The sequence below is a fragment of the Cyprinodon variegatus genome, unplaced genomic scaffold (genome assembly GCF_000732505.1).
Source record: "Cyprinodon variegatus isolate N-32 unplaced genomic scaffold, C_variegatus-1.0 Scaffold331, whole genome shotgun sequence".
Classification (NCBI taxonomy): domain Eukaryota; kingdom Metazoa; phylum Chordata; class Actinopteri; order Cyprinodontiformes; family Cyprinodontidae; genus Cyprinodon; species Cyprinodon variegatus.
In genome coordinates this window covers 463,172-484,181 of record NW_015150784.1, presented here as the reverse complement: position 1 = coordinate 484,181, position 21,010 = coordinate 463,172, and the positions used below count along the sequence as shown (strand labels likewise).

Sequence of the window (21,010 nt, the reverse complement as noted above, 5' to 3'; positions counted from 1 at the left end):
TATAACATAGACTGAATTGAATGCATTCAAACCTGGAAGAAAACCACTATGGTGACGAAAAAACACCCAGAGTTACGCTTAGATAATAAAATGTTAATGTTTTAGAATGGCCCAGTGAAGCAGGAATCCGTGGTAAGAATTGCAATTTTATGCTATCCATTTAATCCACTTGAGTTAGAGCTATTCTTGGAAAAAAAAAAAAAATCAGGGTTTGGGAAACATCAAAATATTGTTACCTTCACACCTTGTTACCAGTAAGAAGAAAAAAAAACATTCTTGTAGATTTAAATTTCATTTTGTGAGCCTTTCAAAACACTGGAACCATTTAAATTTACCTGTTCTTACATTTAACTGCAGCATTGCTTCGCTAGAATTATAATTGCATTAATCAGATATCCATCTGATAAATTGAAATGACTTTTATAGTTTGTGTTCTATCAATAGAATTACCAGGTATTTCATTCTTTTGGGATTTTGCTGTGTAGACTTAGTGCTTTCTTTGTACGTTAAAAATACTCCTGACCACCTGACAGTAAAGTCAGTTGAGCTGTTTTCCCCTTGTTATAATCCCACATGCAGCATCCATCATGTCTGCGGCTAAAACGGGCTCATCAAACCACAGGGTGAACAATTCCCATCATGTGTCAGAGCCTTTGTGACTCAAATGAAGTATTCCCAGCGACCTTTCTATGGACCCCGTCACCAAAACAATCATAAACATTCAGACAGTCTGAAAGGATGCTCGCACGGCAAAAACAAGCCGTGTATATACAGTGGTTATTGGCAACATGGGGTTCATCATGACACAGCAGGTGTTCCCATAACAGAACAAAATGGTTTGACAGAAAAATAAAACTCATTGATTAAATTCCATGGGGGAAAAAAAAGATTTATTTATTTAGTTGACGTATTTGTCTGCAGGCCTGGGATCATTGGATCATATCTGACCTTGGCACCTAGCAGCTGACCTCTTATCAAGCTTATCCTGTTTCCTTTTTGGCCTCTTGACTCATTGGCAGTGGTCAGACCTGTTTAATTATAGCCCCTGCAACATTCCTGTTTGACAGAATAGAGAGAGAGAGATAGTGGAGCATTGGGGAGCCAAATATGACCAGTTGAGAAATATTTGAAAATGCAAAAGGAATTCAAGATTCCTAAAGATTGACTGTAAATTCTACAGTGTGATTTCACTTTTATCATGTGAGAGAAGCATCAGTCCTTCATGTATGTGTTTTGCTTTGCATCAACAGAAAAACAGTCATGGGGCAGAAGCTGGAGAGGGTATCTGAAAAGGATGAGGAATCACTTGATAATTCTGAATGCTCTGAGAAAACCGCAGACACGCGTCTGTCTGAGGTTGCCGAACAAGACGACGGCGGACATCAGGAGGATGGCAGTTCTGCATTTTCTCGTCTGAGCATTGGTGGGATTAGGGGAATCAATTTAGGGAAGCTGACTGTCATTTCTTCACGTACAGACCCCCAAAGTGGGCAGCCAATCAGTGGTCAGAGTCAGCAGGAACACCTTCTGAACTCCAGAGGGGAGTGGGTGTTTCCAGGCAGAGGGGCAGTCTCTGGTACTGTTGCAGAGCCAAAGAGAATCCTGAGCTTTAAGGAGAAGACACAAACTAGCAACAAAAAGCAAGGCTCTGAACAGGGGGCTGCAGCCTGGACTGGTACTGCAGCAATGGATGAGCCAGAAAATCAGAATTTCCCTGAAACCGACAGCAGCAAGAGTTCAACAACCTCTTGCAGACCTCCTACCGAAGAAGACTTTGTAGTTCTGGAAAGAGATGAGAAGTGGATGTCGAATGAAAGCAACTCCGCAGGTCACCACAGCAAACCCAGAGGGGAGGAGGACGGCTCTGAAAGCTGTAGTGACTCCAAACTTTCCCAGCCTTCCAGGGTTACTCAAGAGAAGAGTAATGATGTTGTACATGGTAAGAGTTCGCACCGCTACAGTTTAGGGACAGAAACTGGTCGTGATTTGGCTCAAGTGACAGGCAGCAGGTGTCAGCTAAAAGGAGCAAGCTGTGTCCGGGCTGCTCAGAGCAAGACAACTGGTGAGGGGACGACAGAGGCCGACCAAAATGCTGCTGTCCGTTTGAGAGAGGAGCAAAAAAAGTGTAAAAATCAGCGACTAGAAGCCGATCAGAGCCCTGTGAACAAGTTTGCTGGGGCCGTCTCAAAAAGGGCCAAAGCTGGAGTTCAGAGCAATCTTATATCTTCTTCTAAAACAGAAAAGAGCAAAGTCTTTGATGAATTTGCCGGCCTTTCACAGCCTGAAACCTCTCTCTCTGGTGAACCACATCTGCAAGATGCACCCTTATTTACACTGGAACAAACTAACGCTATGACTTCTCCGTCGCAGGCAAGGAGCTGCGATGAAAAGATGCAGGTCGCTTGCCTGAAGAAGGAGAGTGAGCTTGTTTGCTTCTCTGCAGTTGTCACACCGCCACCTTTAACTCATGTTTTCCCTAAAAAAGACACAACCAAGACAAGCTCTGACAATGCATCAGCTCCTCCGGAAGCATTGTCTGCCTCATCCTCTTCCAACAATGATTTGATGCCAGCAGAAAAATCCAGACCCAAAGGTCCACCTCCTCCTGTTCCCAAAAAACCTAAAAATCCATTCATAAAGCTCAAAACTGCACAGCTAATATCTAATGATGTGCAACGAAGAGCCAAAGACCATCTGCGATCAGAGGACAGGGCCAAGAGGAGACACACATTTCATTTTAACAAAGATCTTCTCTACGGCACACCAACTAATCAGGACATGTGCATGCTTTGGGATGAAAGGGGCACGTATGCTGTACCAACTAACTTTCGTCGACTGTCGGCTGATGTTGGTCCCTGGGACCATCTGTCTCTGAGGGAAATGGATGATCGGTTTGGGGATATGATTGATTATGACTATTGTGTCCGAATGGCAGAGCTTTCACCAGAGGAAGAGCCTCAAAACCTGGACATGATGCAGAGGCAAGTGTTCCTAGAGAGGCGCTCCAAGCGCAAATGGTCACCTCCTCCTTTTAAGGAAAGGCCACAGCATACTCTGACCAGCTCTCAAATTATTGTTGATCCTATAGAAAAAAAGGATCAACAACCTGACAGGGTCCACATCCAGATCAATGAAAACAGCCAGAGTGAGCGTCCTAAAGATTTCACAGGCCCCATCAGCAGCAGAGACACAGAAAGAGGCAGCGAGGTGGATTCATACAAACCGGTGGCAGAAATTGTGAAAGAAGCAAACCAAATGCAGAAACAGCAGAGCCGGGTCAAACCCGAAGTGCCCAAAGCTCAGGTTCGTCTGGTAGAGCAGAACCCTACTTTGAAAGTTTCCCAAATGAAGAATGCCTTTGATATCCCGAAGAAATCTAAGGAGAGGCCAGCGGAAGTGCAGACAGCTCCAAAGAAAGGTAAGAACTGCTACACTGGTGAGCAAATAGCTTTACAACCACTATTGTCCCCACCCAGTTTTTGTATTTTTTGGGTAAAACTTGTCAGTTATCAGAAGGCACTTTCTTTTTTTTTATCTAGAAATTTTCCAAATTAATACATACATTTTAAAACCTTTTTGCTTTTGATAAAAATGACTACACAGCTGATCAGATGCCAATAATAGATGTAGTTAATTAATAATAGAATAATTAATACACTTGCCAGAGCTATATTGTTGTGATAATTCCTCCTTCAAATTTCTCCATGCTTTCCCCCTTTGCCATCCTACAACATCACCAGATGATACAAAGTATTAAAGGTATAGTGGAGAATTGTCGCAAACTTTTGAAAAGACCTGCCCTCTATACTTAAAAAAAATTTACTTGCACAACCCTGTATCCACTCTCGATAGGGGATGCCTATTAAACGTGTGTGAGAGTATGCACAAGCCAATTTCTTCTTGTGCACACTCTGTTTGTTTCTGTGGCTAAAGAGTGTAGCTTAAGAAAACTGGTGGTTAAAAAGAGAATTTTGACTCAAATGGTGTATTACTGGTCATCTTATACTTTAATAGGTATCCCAATCCCTATGGAAAACATATTTGCATTTATATTCCTTTAATGAAGACTCTATAGTGCGACAGAACATCCTGAAAATCATTGGCCAACATGAAACCATTTCAAGACTATGACATTTTTAGAGACATCCTAGTGTAAGTGTTTCTGTGGATTATTAATATCGGCTCATGTCTGAGGACCTAATAGAACCAGCACCAATAGTCTTCTAGAAAAATATTTTGAAAATAAGAATGAATGTGAAAAATATTTGAACTTTACTGATCTTCCATTGGAAAAATGTACTTCTGCATTTAACCCATCCCCTTGGGGAGCAGTGGGCTGCCACTGTGCAGCGCCCGGGGAGCAGTCTGAGGTTAAGGGTTTTGGTGAGGTACTTGCAACCTTCTCAAAGCACATGCACAATGCTCTAAACCACTAAGCCAACACTCCCCCTTATCCTGACATGCACAAGTGTGCACATTTCGGAGATTAAAGCACAGAACAAAAAAATTCCACATCCAAAAGAATTTAATATGACTCAAGGGATTTATATTATGATTTTTTTTTTTCAGATGGAAAGCTAAAAGGAAATGAAAGGCATACATTTGTTATCAATTTATTCTCAAGTTTTGATATTTAAATCAGCTTTTTTCTTAAAATGTCGAGTTGTGTGTTCATAGCTGCATGACACATTCAAGTTTTTGTTTTGTGGACAACTCAATCTAAAACTGCAAATGTAGCATCATGTGTCTAAACTGCAAGGTGGCAAGAAATAGTCAAGTTAAAAGTATTCACAGGCTAAAAAAGCTCATTTCTTTATCAGCAACACAAAAACCAAACTTTGTATTTTTTTCTGTTAGACAAAAGTAGTTGGACATTTGCTGAGTCCTAAATATTTTGAGCTCATCATTTTCCACGTATTTATTTCATAAATAAAGAATAAAAACAAAATAAGGATTATTGTCTTTTGACAAAAAGTACCTTAATGTTTTTAGTACTTAGTCATGAAGCAAATTTTAAAAACCACAGTAGATACCATGAAATTAATACATCTGTGTCCAACTTGTGCTGTTTGGACCAGGGGCGGAGCTAGATGAGGGCCAGGGGTGGCCATGGTCACCCTTAGCCAATCATTGGCCACCCCTACCATTTTTTCCCCTCTAATACAGATGGTGGCAGCAGTAATACTCTCAAGTGGAATATTCATTTAAATTTTTTAATATATTACTTACTATTTTTTCATGTATTCATAATTTCTCAAAAAAAAAAAACACTGTGGTTAATTATACACATCAATATACTAACATTAAAGATGATAAGTGCAGAATTCATGCTCTATTCAGAACTAGATTTTGTTTTATATGGGGTAAAGAAAAAATTATTTTTCTCTGCAAGTCATCTAGGAGTCTTCAGTTAAATCATAGCTATCTATTTTAATAAAAACGTATTAAATAATCAATTTATGTACATATTTGTACTTGTAAATATCAATTTTATGCAGAATGATTATCGATATTTAAATATACGCCTCTATTTTGTTATCAAAGGCTGTAGGAAAGTATAGTTAGTCTTATAGTTAGTCTGACCGTAAGGCTCTGGCACCTATCCACTATCAGCCACCCCTCAGTGTACATTGGTTATTGCCTGGCAACCCTTCTAAAAATTTTCTGGCTACGCCTCTGAGTTGGACAGATTTGATGACTAATGCCTCAGATAGTTTTATAAGATGGCCATAAAAGGCCCCCGGGGCCCACACTGGGCACCCCTGGTCTATAACCAGCCTAAAGAAAACGTGAAGGTTATATAAATACTAATCTTTTTTGAGGGGGGCATCATTTTATTGGATGCTTCCCTCACAACTGTGAGACACTAAAGGGGGAAGGGGGGCAGGGAAATGGGAAGGGGAAGGGGAGGGGGTCACACAGGAAATGCTGCTCAGTTTAAAATCATTTTTTTATATATAATTGCTGAAAAGTAGATGAAACACATGAGAAGGAAACGTTGACGTGTTCTTTTCTGACACCCCCCATTTCCATTAAGATCATTGAGAAATCAGATCTGGCATTTGGTTTGCGCATGCGCATTAGCCCCATGTATCCTAGTGAATTTAATAACGGGATGAGAATAGAGTACCGCTGGTCCTTTGCAGGTGAAGAACGGAGAGCTGATGCTTTTGCTGCTATATTTGACCCGGTTTAAACCCTGGTTGCGTTAACCTTTAGGTACTTAAGAACCTTGCAACTGGGCTTATTTTTCCCAGCAGAGGCAAGGGATACTAAAGCACCGTCCTGCAGGATAAGGGCGCGCCTAAACTGCCACATTCATGTGTTGAGGTTTGCTTTTTCACCCCCGTGCATTGGAAATTCTTGCATAGATTTAGAAGGTAAGGAAGGTTAAATTGTGTCTTTTTGAAACGCAAATTTCCCGTTTATTTAGTAAGCTTTGCAGCATCCATGGAAGCTCAACGGATGGGAGCAACCAAAAAAAAAAAACTGGGTGGAAATTTCTGCACTTGCGTCAGCTGGCAGCGATCCATCGCTGCAAACTATTAGCAATTCTGCTAACCAACAAGCTGCTGGGATCCAAAACACACTTCCAAGGCGAAGGGATGCTTATGCAGTTCCACATAAAGCTAACAGCTTCTATTGTTCAGCCTCCTAACGGTGAAACGCCTGCCTTGGTGTCTGTTGACGGGACCAGCCCCGTTACAGCTTCCAGCTGCCACCACATTGAAGTTAGCTTACGATTTATAGCTTCCTAGACAGTTGATTAAAGGGTCATTTCACCTTTTTTTCCTCCACATAATCTACAACTTCCCTTGATAAAATACAACATTGAATTGGTCTACACTAGTCATATATTGTTTTAATCATATATTCCAATATGTTTAACCTCATTATGATCATTCTTAGTGGGCTATTCGATATTTTTCACAAGTTAAAAGTCCCTTCAGTCTGAATGCTAACTTCAAAGTCCAGCCTGTATAGGTTAGCAAGCGTGGCTAACGTTTAAGTAGCGTTCTAGGTTTTATAGCCTTAAATGAATCACTTGGTAGCGTCTAGCAGATATATTTTTACACCACTGCTAAAGCGTTAACATGTTTATCATTTGGTGGTGACGTCTTTTTTTATATTATAGCTTAATAGTATAGCAGCTAATGCTGCTAACGGTTCCTGCGAGGTAACCATTGTTTAACAGCAACGTTTCCTGCGCAGCATCCATTGAAAACACGAACTGGAATTCAAACTCTGAAATGGTTCAACATGCCGGGCGGTGTGATAGGCTGAGCCGAATTAAAGCGATAGCTGGTTTTGGACGGTTCATGTGATTAAATTGGTTTTTACTTCAATAAAGAACCACCATGTCCAAAGCCTACCTGCTAAACATGCATCAATAGGTTATAAAATGTAAATGCAAATAGAAACTGAAAAAGCTTGAACTGTTTAAGTGAGAACAGATTTATAATTCCTAAAATAGGACCTGAAATGTCACAAGTGTGACTGAAATGGATTTAAATATGCAGAATAAAGTAGTTATTACCCCTCTTAAATAAGAATATTGGTCTAAAAGATGCAAGGGGAAAATATTGGGCAAGATGAGCTAGATAAATGTAGCATATTTACTTTTATTATAAAGTAGGGCAGGGTGATTAATCGATTTTATAAATTAATCAATTTTTTTGTTTATGAAGATTTCCTTTTTGAAAAAGCAAACATTTTCTTCTACTTCGGCTTCCGTACCTCAGTGACGTCAGTCCATCCCTATTTGTTCAAAAACATGTATTAATAACAGGGCTGCCAACTTTTCACCAAACCTTGGGGTGAGATTTTGAAATAGTTTTGTCAGGAAACGTTCAAATGAGGATAGGTGCAGCTATACGTTGGAGGTTTTCAGAGGATTTAACTGAAATAAAGTGGCAAAATGTGGAATATTTATAAAACAATAAATGTTTCTGAGTAACAATAATGGGTCTGTAGTTATGTTGAACATTTTTCTTACAATATACATTATTTTATACATTCTGGTGTTTTTTAACAGAATTTAAGTAAAGCAAAATGGGCCCTACTAAAATACTTGCATCTTAAATATACTTTAAACTAAGAATTTCACAACTTTGTTTATTAATTGCTCTCTGCAGTTCAAGTAAATTAAACAATGGGAAACTAATAAGCTATTACTGGATTACTGGCACTGATATAGGAACCAGTGCAATTGAAACCCGTGCAAACTACACTGTGTATGAATATTTGGTAATAAGATAAGGATTAAAAAGCTTCATGTTATTCATGTTATTAGTTTTTCTTACAAATTACCTTCAAGGAGGCTGTAGATTTTCTAAAAACTCACCATGACAGGAGACAGCACTTCTCTGGATGTTTCAGTTTGGAAGGTGTGATAGAAATAAAGTTTTTAAACATATTCAATGGACCAAAATAAAGATAAATGAATATGATAATAATAAATTCCTGTGGTTTTTTCCACTATCAACCCAGGATAACTGAGCTGTTCTGCACATCTTTTCTGCATGTGGTTGGTCTTTTCTTGGGTGGCTTATCTTTTGAAAAATAAAATGCAATGGTTCTTTTTATTTTTGTCGAGTGTTTGAGAGGCAAACCTGGAAGCTTTAAGAAATCAAATATTTGTGTTGGTTTAATTACTCCTAAATTCCAACGGGAGATTATTAAACTAGACTGAGTTGGGTTTTAATGTAATTTTTAGTGTTAGAAATAAGGAGAAATTGCGGAGTGAGAGTCTCACTCCCAATGGGTGAGAGTTGACACCCCTGTAATAACTAATGAACTAGCTCACTAATGCCACTACTTTTAAACATTTAGTACATTATGTTTTCAGTTTGTTGTGACAGATGATTGTTTTTACAGCATTTTTCAGAGCTTGACTTCCATTTCCCTTTAAATTAAAGTTATCACCCAGGGGGGAGGATTAAAATAAAAAAATTTTTAAGGTTATACATATAATATTGTAGTTTTATAATGAAACTTAAGTGAGGAAAAAGATATTAATCAAATTTGATAGGAAAAAAATCAGAATTTAGATTTTTATGCTATATCACCCAGCCCTACTATCAACTCTTTTAGAGGTTCAAAATGAATTCAGCAATGCAGTGCAGTGCATTGACTCAAAAAAAACACTTCCACATTTTTTTTATATTATTTCTATCACCTCCTGGTTAGTTTTCTGTGCCAATTTATTTAACCACTTTTGGTTACTTTTTTTTTATATAAATGATGGAGCCAACCACAGAAATATAGAAATCTCCTTTATGGTTCCAGTTTTGTTTTGGTTGGGCCAAAGTACCTTTAAATGACCTGCTGTTGTACAACACTACTGATTTGAGATGCAGAGCACATTTTTCAGATTCTAAACAGAAACATGCTTTTAATCACTAGTTGTCGAAGTGATAACGATGTGTCCTCATGACGATAAGAAGTTGACACCTAGTCTGGATTAAACAGGCAGTAACGGATGCTCTTCACACCTATTAAAAGGGAGGCATACACTGACTGAAGCATCAGAACTATGAAATGTACTTACAATTATATTGCAAATGGGGAATAATGACTTGCAAAGGTTAAAGCACACCCAAAACCTACCATCGAAGAATTAGACTTTTAGATCCTGACGGCATGCAAACCACTGATATGTGCAATTAAAACTATTTGAAAAATGTAAAATGTGTTCAAATTAAAGCTAAATATAGTATAACTGATGCGACCAAACGGAAGGCTACTGTCAGACTGTGAGCACCCACACCATCATAGCATAAAATCGTAACAAATAGTTGGCACATGTGTGGGAGTTTAATATATATCTTAAGGCTCTGAAACAACAGCAGTCCTAAAATATGCTGAAGTCCCATCAAAATAGGTGTCAAGTTTCCCAGTAACTGAGCTATTTTAGTTATGGTTATGGCATCAAATGACAATATTTTAATGGTGGTACAATAATGGTTCAGCTTTTTGCGGTCTGGTTTGTAGACAAGCCTTTTGGATTACATCCAGACTTTGAAGAGGGGTGAGTCAGCTTTTCCATTTTCAAAATCTCTGCATGCGAGGGAGCAGGTGGTCTGCTGTGACCTGTAACCAAAGAAAGCAAAAATAATGTACCCTTTGTCGCTTAAAAGGGACATTTACACATGAATACAATTCTAAAAACGAATTTTTCCTCTCACAGCACAAAAAGGGAGATTTGAAATGCACGGTGGGAAGAGTGAGAGCCGAAGAAGCAGCTAGGACATTGTGTTTCCAGCGACGCTGATTAAAAATGTGTTTGTTAATGTAGATCAACGATGGGGTTCATTTCAAGACGGCTGCTGCACTAACAACCCATCTGTGCTGCATTCACAGGAACTGATGCAGCAGTTTAAAATTATAACATCACCCCTGCTTCCCATTCCATAGATCCCTAAAATAAACAACACAGTCTAATTGGAGGCATCAGAATTGATTCTGTGGATTAAAAGAAAAGTCCCGGTTGAGCTTGCATAGAAGGAGATTTGAATCATTTTCAGGTGAAATAAAAACAAAAAACAAAAATGCTTTTCTTTTATCTTCTTTATTAAAATCATTTTTTTCCCAATCCTGTCTGTAAAGCCTAACCCCTATAAAAAATGCCTACTGTAAATTATAATATACTGAAGAAAAGTGAAGAATGTTTTTAAAAACAATTTGTAAAAACCAGAAAATAATCAGGCTTTTGCACAAGAATACTCTTCTCTCTGAGGTTTTTAATCTTTCTCCTCCTGCACAGGTCTGGAAACTTCTACTGATTAGGATTACCAGATTTAACTCAGAGCAATTCTTCTATGTTCAGCTTTAATATTTCTTTCCTGTAACTGGTGATGATGTATGAAAGATTAAACTCAGTTGTTTTTTTTTCTGATCACAGATATGTCGCGGCGAGTTGTGCGACAGAGCAAGTTCCGCCACGTGTTCGGTCAGGCCGTGAGAAACGACCAGTGCTACGATGACATCCGCGTCTCCAGGGTAACCTGGGACAGCTCCTTCTGTGCCGTCAACCCCAAGTTTGTGGCCATCATCATAGATGCAAGCGGAGGAGGAGCATTTCTCGTCCTTCCTTTGAACAAGGTGTTTAAATGTGGCGTTTTTTTGCCGATGATTTTAAATTGGATTCAGACGTTCAGTATCTGGTTTGTGATTTTGAACTTTTTTGTTTTTTAAATTCTGGTAGCCTCAGTATCCAATAATTAGCGCTCCCATTGGACAATGTCACTTGGATGTTAATAAACCTTTAAGCAACGGGAGTGTTTTCTAAAGATTTGATAAACACTATGATTGTCCCTAATTTCATCAACATATATACCTTTACCTCGTTTATTAACACAAATTTGTCCCTAAACTAGCAATAGCCCAGGCCACAAACATCTACCGCAGTTGTGGCCCGGGCTATTTAGTTTAAAAAGGAGTTTAAAGAGTGACAACAGACATGTTGTTAACTTTGCAAAAAAATATGCTGCTTATCTAATTATAAGACACTCGCATTCCTTTTTTTCCTCCTCCAAAGAGGTTATGTTTGTCTGTCTGTGTACAGGTTAACTTGAAAACATTAACAAAATTTAATGACATTTTTTATCAGAGGTATTCCTCATGCCAAAGAGGAATCCATAAAAGTTTGGTGATCCAGGTTATAATCTGCATACTGGATTTATATTTTTAAAGGATTCTTTAACATTGTGAGTAAGTGAGTAAATTATGGAGGAAACAAGCAGTTCCCACCTAAACCAGAAGGTGGCAGCAGTGGCTATTGACAGCTTTAGCATTGGACAGCAAAAGTCCTGATCCACATATAGGTGTAGGTCACAATATGAGGCTAATTTAGCTCTACAACATTAAAAGCTTTTCTACTTTTACTTTTTTTTTGTCTGTTCCAGATAATCTGATTGGAAAATTATTGCGCAAACTTCATTATTACTGCTAATAAGCACTATAATGTATCCCGTTGTTTCAAAATGATTTATAAAGAAAATGTTCCATTGCTGTACACTGCCAACCAGCTGGCTGAATTCTGTAGGAAATAAACACATTTTCCTATGTAGGAAGTTTTTCCAGTTGAGAATAGCAAAAGACAGAATCAGAATTATTTTATCAACCCCCTGTGGGAAGTTACTTTTTTTGCAGTACAACTGTTTAATAAATAGGTAAAAAAAAAATAAGATTGTAAGTACAACAGAGCAAAATAAAATATAGTATAATAAGACAGAATAAAATAAGTAAAATTAGTAAAATTACAACCCACACAGTAAAGTCACACCCTTCCCATATAAACAGTGTAAAATAAGATATAAGAATAAAATAAGATAAGGATAAAAATAAAATAAGGATCCCACTATATACAATTGACAGTATTTATAATTTACAATGCTGCTCAGTACCAAATTACAATTATTGCACATGACAGAGTTATTGCAAACAGTGAACTAATGACCATCATCCATTGCTGCTATCAAGACTAACACTATTTTTAAACAGCAGCCTTCAGTCTATCCTTCTATCTGTTCAAACTGGGCACCAATGGGTGCTATGCACACCCCACATGTCAGTTTGCATCTGCTGGCATTTTAAAAACCCTCTGCTGTGTCTTTTAGACCGGGCGTATAGACAAGGCGTACCCAACAGTCTGTGGTCACACAGGCCCAGTGCTGGACATCGACTGGTGTCCTCATAACGATCATGTCATTGCCAGCGGCTCAGAGGACTGCACAGTCATGGTAAGACGGTGACTATAGATGTATGTTTTTAAAGCAGGTTAAATGTGGTTCCTAACTTCTCTCCATTTCATGCAGGTGTGGCAGATCCCAGAGCACGGACTGGAGGGTTCCCTGTCGGAGCCTGTAGTCGTCTTAGAGGGCCACTCTAAAAGGGTTGGCATTGTTTCGTGGCATCCCACTGCTCGTAATGTTCTGCTCAGTGCTGGTGAGTGTGAACTGAAACCCGTCGGATCAAAATAAAAACAGTTCTCTGTTTGCTCTGCATTTTGCCCACCAGCTAAACCAAACTCCTATTGTTTGAATGGCTCCTGTTGCATTGCTGTGTAAAGCTCTGAAAAATAAACCTCTCCATCTCAGGCTGTGACAACCAGGTGGTCATCTGGAACGTTGGGACGGGAGAGGCCATGATCAGCCTGGACGACATGCACCCGGATGTTATCTTTAGCGTCAGCTGGAGTCGTAACGGCAGCCTGCTCTGCACGGCCTGCAAGGACAAAAAGGTCCGCATCATCGACCCTCGTAAAAGGAAGATCGTGGTGGTAAGTAAATCCTGCGGTGGATTAAAGGGTCAATGTCTCCCCAACAACCACTGTTTTACGACCTGACAAGAGTGTTTCTGCATTTAGGAGAAGGACAAAGCCCACGAGGGAGCTCGACCAATGAGAGCCATCTTTTTAGCGGACGGAAACATTTTCACTACTGGATTCAGCCGCATGAGCGAGCGTCAGCTGGCCCTTTGGAAATCTGTACGTGTTTATCGCCAGTCTCATTTCGTCCCTTTTAATCTGAATTCTACTCTGTCCAATTCCTGATCACAAGTCAGTTTAATTCCTGACACTAGCAGGGATTTTAAAAAGAGACAGAAAAGGAAAACAGGAATAAAGTTAAATACATAATTTTAATCAAACTGGAAATAGATGCAATAAAGCAAAAACATTTATTAAAGTAATTTATTAAATAGATCATTAGATTTTAAAAGCATATATTGTCAAAAAATGTTTATGTTTTAGCATTAGTTAAACTAAAGTCAGTGGATGAGGCTAACATTATAAATGCAGACCAGTCAGGTTTTTAATCAAACTTTTTTTTATAATAATAATTATATCAGAAAGAGCAAATCTTTATTATTTTGCTCCATCATGACAAAAGTTCCTGCTAAACACACCATCTCCAGCAGAGGGCAGTAAAGACTAAGTAAATTTACTCATGTTCATAGTTTTTATGGGTTCCATTTCTAATTAATCCTAGATTATACCACTAAACATCCATCTACACTGCACCGTCTCTTTAAATATGTACTCTGTGTTTTCTAGGACAATATGAATGAGCCCATATGTGTCCAAGAGATGGACACCAGTAATGGAGTTCTGCTGCCGTTCTATGATCCAGACACTAACATAGTCTACTTATGTGGGAAGGTAGATGACTCTAAAGATCCTTCAGTTTTCATTTTTAAGGGCTAAATCGTTAAACTAACACATTCTGTGCCTCCAGGGAGACAGCAGCATTCGGTACTTTGAGATCACAGACGAGGCGCCGTATGTTCATTATCTCAACACCTTTTCGACAAAGGAGCCCCAGAGAGGCATGGGTTACATGCCCAAGAGAGGCCTGGATGTCAACAAATGTGAAATTGCAAGGTATGGACTCATTACTGGGTTTTGACATTGTTCATATAAGAAGTGCTCTTCTTGTGTTTTTGTTTTGTTTTTTAGGTTTAAGCAAAGCAAATCTGTGATGTTAACCCGCATGGTTTTTATTTAAGAAAATGTAAGAGCAGTGAGTGAAATCCTGCATCTACTGTAGGATTAAAAGCTTAATGAAATACTTAAACACTTATTTGAAAAATAATTTAATGTAAGTTTTTTTTTTTTTTTTCATGTGGTACTCTGCAGAGAAAAGCTCTTATTATTACTGCTCCACCTCAGTGCCATCAGTTGGCGTTGGGAGGAGGTTGCACAGCTTCACAAAACAAAGAATTGATGAATTTGTCCGTGCAAGTAAGAGTAAATATGAGGAAAAAGGAGCAGAGTATATACAAAAAGATTTTGTGTTTCCTGATGTTATGTCATGTATACTATAATGCAACTCAACACTAGATTTTCCATAAATTCAGAACCATTCAACTATTCCCAAAGGAAGTCAAACTCATAAGTTTTCTTTAACAAGTTGTTGATGTTGATGCTTTTAGGCAGGAATCCCAAAACAAAAGGAAAGTGAATTCAGTCTCATTCTGGTCCACCCTGATCAGGCCTGAAGCAACTCATTTTAAATCAAAAATAATATCAACAAGTGTGCAGGGGCCCAGGTAATGTTTGGAGTTTATAGGCACTAAGTGGCTTTTTCATGCTAGTTTAAACATAACAATTGATATAGAGGCTCTACAAACATTAAATAGGAAATCGTATGATCATCAAACATTTTGTTTTTACAATGTGGCAAAAATACACCGAATAGGAAAATCTTAATAAGGCTACACCTAAAGATTATCTTACTGATTGGTATTTTGACACTTTTTTATATTTAAATATTGATAGTCTGATAGCAAAAGGTACTAACTGGGAGATTTCTAAGGTTTTTGCCACCCAAGTTCTGGTGAGAGCATATTTGCCGGCAAAGAAGAAATTTGATAATAAATGAAAGCGTATATTTTTGCTGCAGTTTTGGCCTAATTTGTGATCTTTCATAAAATGACATGTGTTATACATTTAGGTTATTTCGACAATTATTTTGATAATCCCATTAACTTCTTCAACTATTTTTCAAAAAAGCATTATTTTTAATTACTTGGTAAAGCAAATGTACATTGATTCCCCTTCCCCAACCACCAGAGAGTCATACCACATACTTTACATCTGTGGTTAAAGTATTAAAAAGTATTGAAAGCATTACAGCCCATTTGTGTAGAGGTCACATTCTAAAAATAAAAAAAAACTTAATTACATTTTTTAAAATGAAAAGATTTACATAGGTAAATTTTACTTGATACCAAACAATAAACTAAACCCAGATCTACCCCTCCCTTCAGTCAGAATGGCTTTTTCCCATTAAGGCTGATTGAAAACAAACGTTCCTAGTCAGCACTGCTAATAGGATTGTTTCCATGACAATGCATGACGAAGTGACCTCAAAAAGGAGAAGAGAATGATGAGAAAAAAATGCTGTTTAAAAAAATTAAACTGACGTATTGATTAAGCATGTTAGAGTTCTTTCCACTTCCCTGTAGATCATTACAAATCAAAAGAGATTGGTTTCTACAATGCAAAAAATTGAAATGTTTTTTTTTTTTTCAAAATAACTGCAAGGTAAGTGAGACATTTTGCCAATAGAATAATACAATTTACCCTTAAAATAAAAAAAACTTTTACCTTTTTTTTTTTCAGTTGCTTTTTTTTTCTTTTCTTTTTTTTAGGGTTGAGGTTGTTCTTCCTTTTTCGGTTTTTTTTATTTACCTACTCAAATTAAGGGTGGATACACTTATTTTAAGACATTTTTTACTTATTTTTAGATCATTTTTCCGGTATATATAGTGAATTTGGAGCATTTCAACGAGAGAACGATGGCCCCTGTTAGTGAAGGTATGATCCCTGACACTAAGATATCCTTCAGATATCTTTTTAAGTTGCTAAATTCTGTTATTTTTTTTTTTACTCTAACATTTTCACCATTGACTGAAATGTCAATGTTGATGGGAAACGGTGAGAAAAATATTTTAAAAATTCACAACTGGCCTGTCTTTCTTGTGTTTTTTAATATTGAAAAACTATACTGAGAATTGCAATTCCTGTGCAAATATAACAGAAACTATTTAATTTGCAGCATATATGTCAATGTGGAAGTGGTGAAAATCTGTAAAAGTAAGGACATTCAAGATTTAAAAAAGATGTGATATCCCTGACTGAGACATCAGTGAAAACTCTTTAAAGAATCTATGTTAAAGCAACACTAACTTTAACCCACTAGGGTGCACTAGATTTCCAGGCCTCCGGTTTAGCGCCCCTAAAGGCCACTGGCAGCACTGCACTGTCCTATAATATTGCAAACCTGAAAGCAGACCGCTTCGTCATCATGTCTGCTGTTTCTAGATAGAATCTACATCAGGAACCTAAAATATGTCTGATCTGGTAGGTTGTGTTACACAACAATAACTTCTAGTGTTAACTCTCAGATTACGGTAAAGAGGCGCTTTGGGTCACATGACTCATTCAAGGATGGATCAAATTTTCTCAAAGTTTCAGCATATATATATATATATATATATATTTATATATACTTATATTTATTTATTTATATATATATATATATATATATATATATATATTAGTAAGTTAATACTTGGATCAAAACTTACATTGTTTCAATGTAAAATGTATTACTTGTCCCTTGTATGCAATTCCATTCTCTAAAAGAATTAGTTTAGGGGGGGATACTATGATAATACTCTCCTACCAGCACCTGTATGAGGTGTATTTGGTTTTATTCTCTTCTAGTATGGTAGCTGGTCTTCTCCCGTTTATGGTGTCATAAGAAAAGTGGCATTTGGATATGTATTCTGTTGCCTCTAATAACCTTTTACTATTTATTATGTCTTTAGGTTTTATAAACTGCATGAGAGAAAATGTGAACCGATCATCATGACTGTCCCACGTAAGGTAAGTTGGTTTAAATCCATCTCATCTTACATTTCTCTGTGCTGGCTATTATAATTATTTCCCCCTTTTGTTTGGGACCTTTCTGTGACTCTCTACGCCTTCCCAGTCTGACCTGTTCCAGGATGACCTGTATCCGGACACGGCCGGCCCCGATCCCGCCCTGGAGGCAGAGGAGTGGTTCGCCGGCAAGAACGGAGGCCCGATCCTGATCTCTCTCAAAGACGGTTATGTCTCCACCAAAAACCGGGACCTGAAGGTGGTTAAAACGAACATCCTGGAGAGCAAGCCAGCATCGAAAGTAGAAAGCATCCCCACCATCCAGAAACATGCTTCTCCACAATCCACTGTTGTAAGTGAATGCAGGAAAACCGGCTTGTAGGAAAATTCACTTTAAATATTTAAAGATATCTGTTTTGATAGTTAGTGTGATGTTTTGATGGGTTTATTTCTTGTTCACAGTAATAATTTTGGTTAGGAAAATCCAGTAAAATGATGGATCAGCACCTAACCCTTTTTTTGGCTCACAGTTTAATGCAGCTGCAGGGAAAATAAACGTCATCCCTTGACGGATCAAATCTGCCTTGTCCGGATGAACAGATGTTGTTTTTTTTTCTGCTTTGTTATTTAGACTATTGTTGCTCTTCTCCAAATAAGAAGAAGTAAAATTATTTTTTTGTTTTGTTTTAGAAAATGGAAGACAAACTGGAAGAGGTACTCCGAGAGTTCAAGTCACTCAGGGACCGTGTCATCCTTCAGGACCGCCGGATCGCCCGACTTGAAGAGCAGGTCGCCAAGGTCACCATGTAAGATGCAGAGACCCTTGCCAGGACTGCTGTTTTCCTCAGCAGTCAGCTGCGGCCAAATTCTCAAGATTCAGCTTCACCGAGCTTGGTGTCGGTCCCATTCCGCCGAGACCAAGCCCCACATTCCAAGACCATCTTTATTTTACGCTCATCGGTCCTCCTGTTTCACACTCTGCCCTGACTCCCTCAGAGAGAAGAGGGAAAAAACTTTTAGAGGTCATGTTCACATCTTTAAGAAAAAGACGTTTTTCTTTTTTTTTTTCATTAAAGGAAGTCTTAAATGTTTTTATTTTTCAAAACGTGGTGAAACATTCTTATGTGAAGATTGTACTTACTGCTCAACAACCGTAGCATCAGTATTTCCATTGTTCTTATTGTGTTGCCAAATATGAATTGTGTGCCGTTTCATGCACTGCTTTTACGTCGCTGTTTTTTTTTACCCTGCTGTTGTACATTCCAGTCACAAGAAGGTAGAACAGTAAAAGTCAAGCTGGATTTTTTTTTTTTTTTTTAAACGCTAGCTGTCAGACTGTTTTCTTCCCACCAGTTCGCCTATTGGTGTCAGTCAGTTTTAGGAATATGGAAGACATCCTAAAAACAACTCTCTCCTACCCTTTTGTGGCTTTAACTTACCATTGAGGCCCCAGTGTAGAGATGGAGGGTGGGTGTGTGGTGCCTCTTGTCGAACTAAAGTTGCCCTCTCTATGACCTGGTTGTATTGGGAAGGAACCACTGGCAGCCTGTGTTTTACTGAACCGTCGACAGACAGCTCTGCACATAAATAAAGGTTTTACACATGAAAACACTGGCTCTTCTCCTCCTTATCTCACCCTAATGTCAACAGTTTCCTCTATTTCACTTCTGCCATCAGACAAGTATGTCCAAGTTTAGCTAATCAGGTTGGTAAGAGTTTTCAACAACTGTTGAGATGTTTTGTGTTGCTTCTTTAGTATGTTTATTGGCCTTATGAAGCCATATATCTTGTGAAATTCCTTGGTCCCTCTTTGTCTGAAATGTCTTCAAAAATGTGGATCTTTGTCACTGAGTGTTGTTGCAAGCTATAAGTGGATTAAGGAGTAATAGCTTCTTCCTTTAGGAGTGGCATTTCAGGGCTTGTTGGTCAATGAGGCATTTCACAAAGGGGTTTGACTCCAGCTTCAGTCAGCATCTTCACCATCTCTTTAACTTTTGTTGTGGGATTAATTCCCACCTTTTACACCAAAACACATTCATCCTGGGAAAGAAAACGTATCCGTTCTCAGAGGTAACACTGCTTAGAAATCCCATAGTGTTTCTGCTTTTGTATTTTGATTTAGGCACCTGGAAATTGTACTTTTAGACTGAACCAGGTTCAGCATTTTCTAACTGTTATATTGGCTTTTTTATTGTAGTTTTACAAAGATGTGTCAGAAGAAAGCAGTGTACATTTCTAAGTTTGCCTCTGTTTAACGTACAAGGCCATAACATTGTCCTCTTGGCTTTCCCAAATTAATTGTCTTATCCCAAGTAAAGCTCTGAAACCTAAGATATCTACCAGTCTTTATAGCTCTTCCTCTGTTTTTTGGCATTTAACAAACAGAAATGATTTTAGTGATCCTCACTGGTGTAAAACCTAAAAAAAATGGGTGGATTAAATGTCATCCATAAGGGAGTGTCTTTTTTGTGTGCAAAAATTTGTATATAGGGTCTGTTTAAATTCTGCAGGTGATAAAGAAAAATAAATGCTGTCAGATAGGAAAATGGATGCTCCCTATCAATAGTACATTTAGCATCAGGACATCATAACATTACTGTCATCCTCTAAAAGCTACGCGTTTGCCAAAAATATGTTGCATGACAGAAATGTAGCAATACTTTTTTTTTCTCTAACTGAGCATAAGGCATGCTAAGGTACACATATTCATATGTTCTGTGTTTCATAATAGAGGGCTTCAGCCATTTGCTACAATTTGGAAGGATAGTTTTAATTTCTCACAGTTATAATTTCCCTTTCCTCTTTTTTTCTGTTTATAACTAGAAGTTAACTTTAGAAATGGAATGTGCTGGAAAAATCCCATTACAATAATTAAAAAGGAAAAAAATTATAAAAGGGGTCAAATGGAGAATGTGTAATCTGGGATACAGATTAAAGATTTAATTTCAAACAAATAAATGTATTTATTTACTTGTTTTTTTTTAAACCTTCATGGTAACCCATAAACAACAACAGAGCATATAAGTGTCCTGAATGTTGTGTAAAACCACATGTCAGGGTGACTCACCAGTGCAGGAAGTGACAGTTATGGTTTCCACATAAGATGGACGAATCTGTTTCCATACGGTTGTTTAAAGTTGTAGAAAAAGAACAAGTTAAACAGTGTGTTACAAAGTCAGACCACTATCAACATTAATCTGACCCCCCTACGTTATCTCAGAATAAAGTTAACTGACTGTAGAAGGAACTCTAGTTAATTCCAATGCTTTCTTAGAGGAAAGAAAAAACAACTTCCAAGAAACAATGATGTCCTCATGTGACTGATCCTCAGACCCTGTGGTCACTTGTCAGAACCTTGAAATCTCCCATTTACCGCCTTTCTCCCACATGACATACAGCTTTATGTTTGAGGCAAAAATGTGATTAAGGGTTGTCATACAGCAAGCTGTTTTTTTACAGAACTGAGCACTTCCTGCTCTTTCAGACAAAGCAGTAATCTAGACATGCAAAGGACGCTCCACACCAGTGGATCTGAGCTCTCTGCTATCTTGAATCTGTCAGGTGAGTCCCATGCTAATAAATACAAGCTCCCATAACTGCTGATTGAAGAGTTAAATT

General features: G+C 38.0%; 1 protein-coding gene across 2 annotated transcripts; it reads left to right on the top strand.

Annotated features, from left to right (window-relative positions):
* Positions 1-1,273: 1,273 nt before the first annotated feature.
* LOC107091293 (coronin-1C-like) lies at positions 1,274-19,012 on the top strand. Of its 2 annotated transcripts, none has more exons than XM_015385123.1 (11): positions 1,274-3,418; positions 10,904-11,103; positions 12,621-12,743; positions 12,819-12,948; positions 13,101-13,282; positions 13,370-13,489; positions 14,057-14,161; positions 14,238-14,383; positions 17,338-17,395; positions 17,502-17,744; positions 18,083-19,012. In XM_015385123.1, exons 1-11 carry the CDS (start codon positions 1,687-1,689, stop codon positions 18,200-18,202), a joined length of 3,159 nt encoding a protein of 1,052 aa, XP_015240609.1. In that variant the 5' UTR covers positions 1,274-1,686; the 3' UTR covers positions 18,203-19,012. The 2 variants fall into 2 exon arrangements, with proteins under 2 accessions (XP_015240609.1, XP_015240610.1); XM_015385124.1 differs by lacking the exon at positions 1,274-3,418 and adding an exon at positions 6,096-6,380 and having other exon boundaries at positions 18,083-19,006.
* The last annotated feature ends 1,998 nt before the right edge of the window (positions 19,013-21,010 follow it).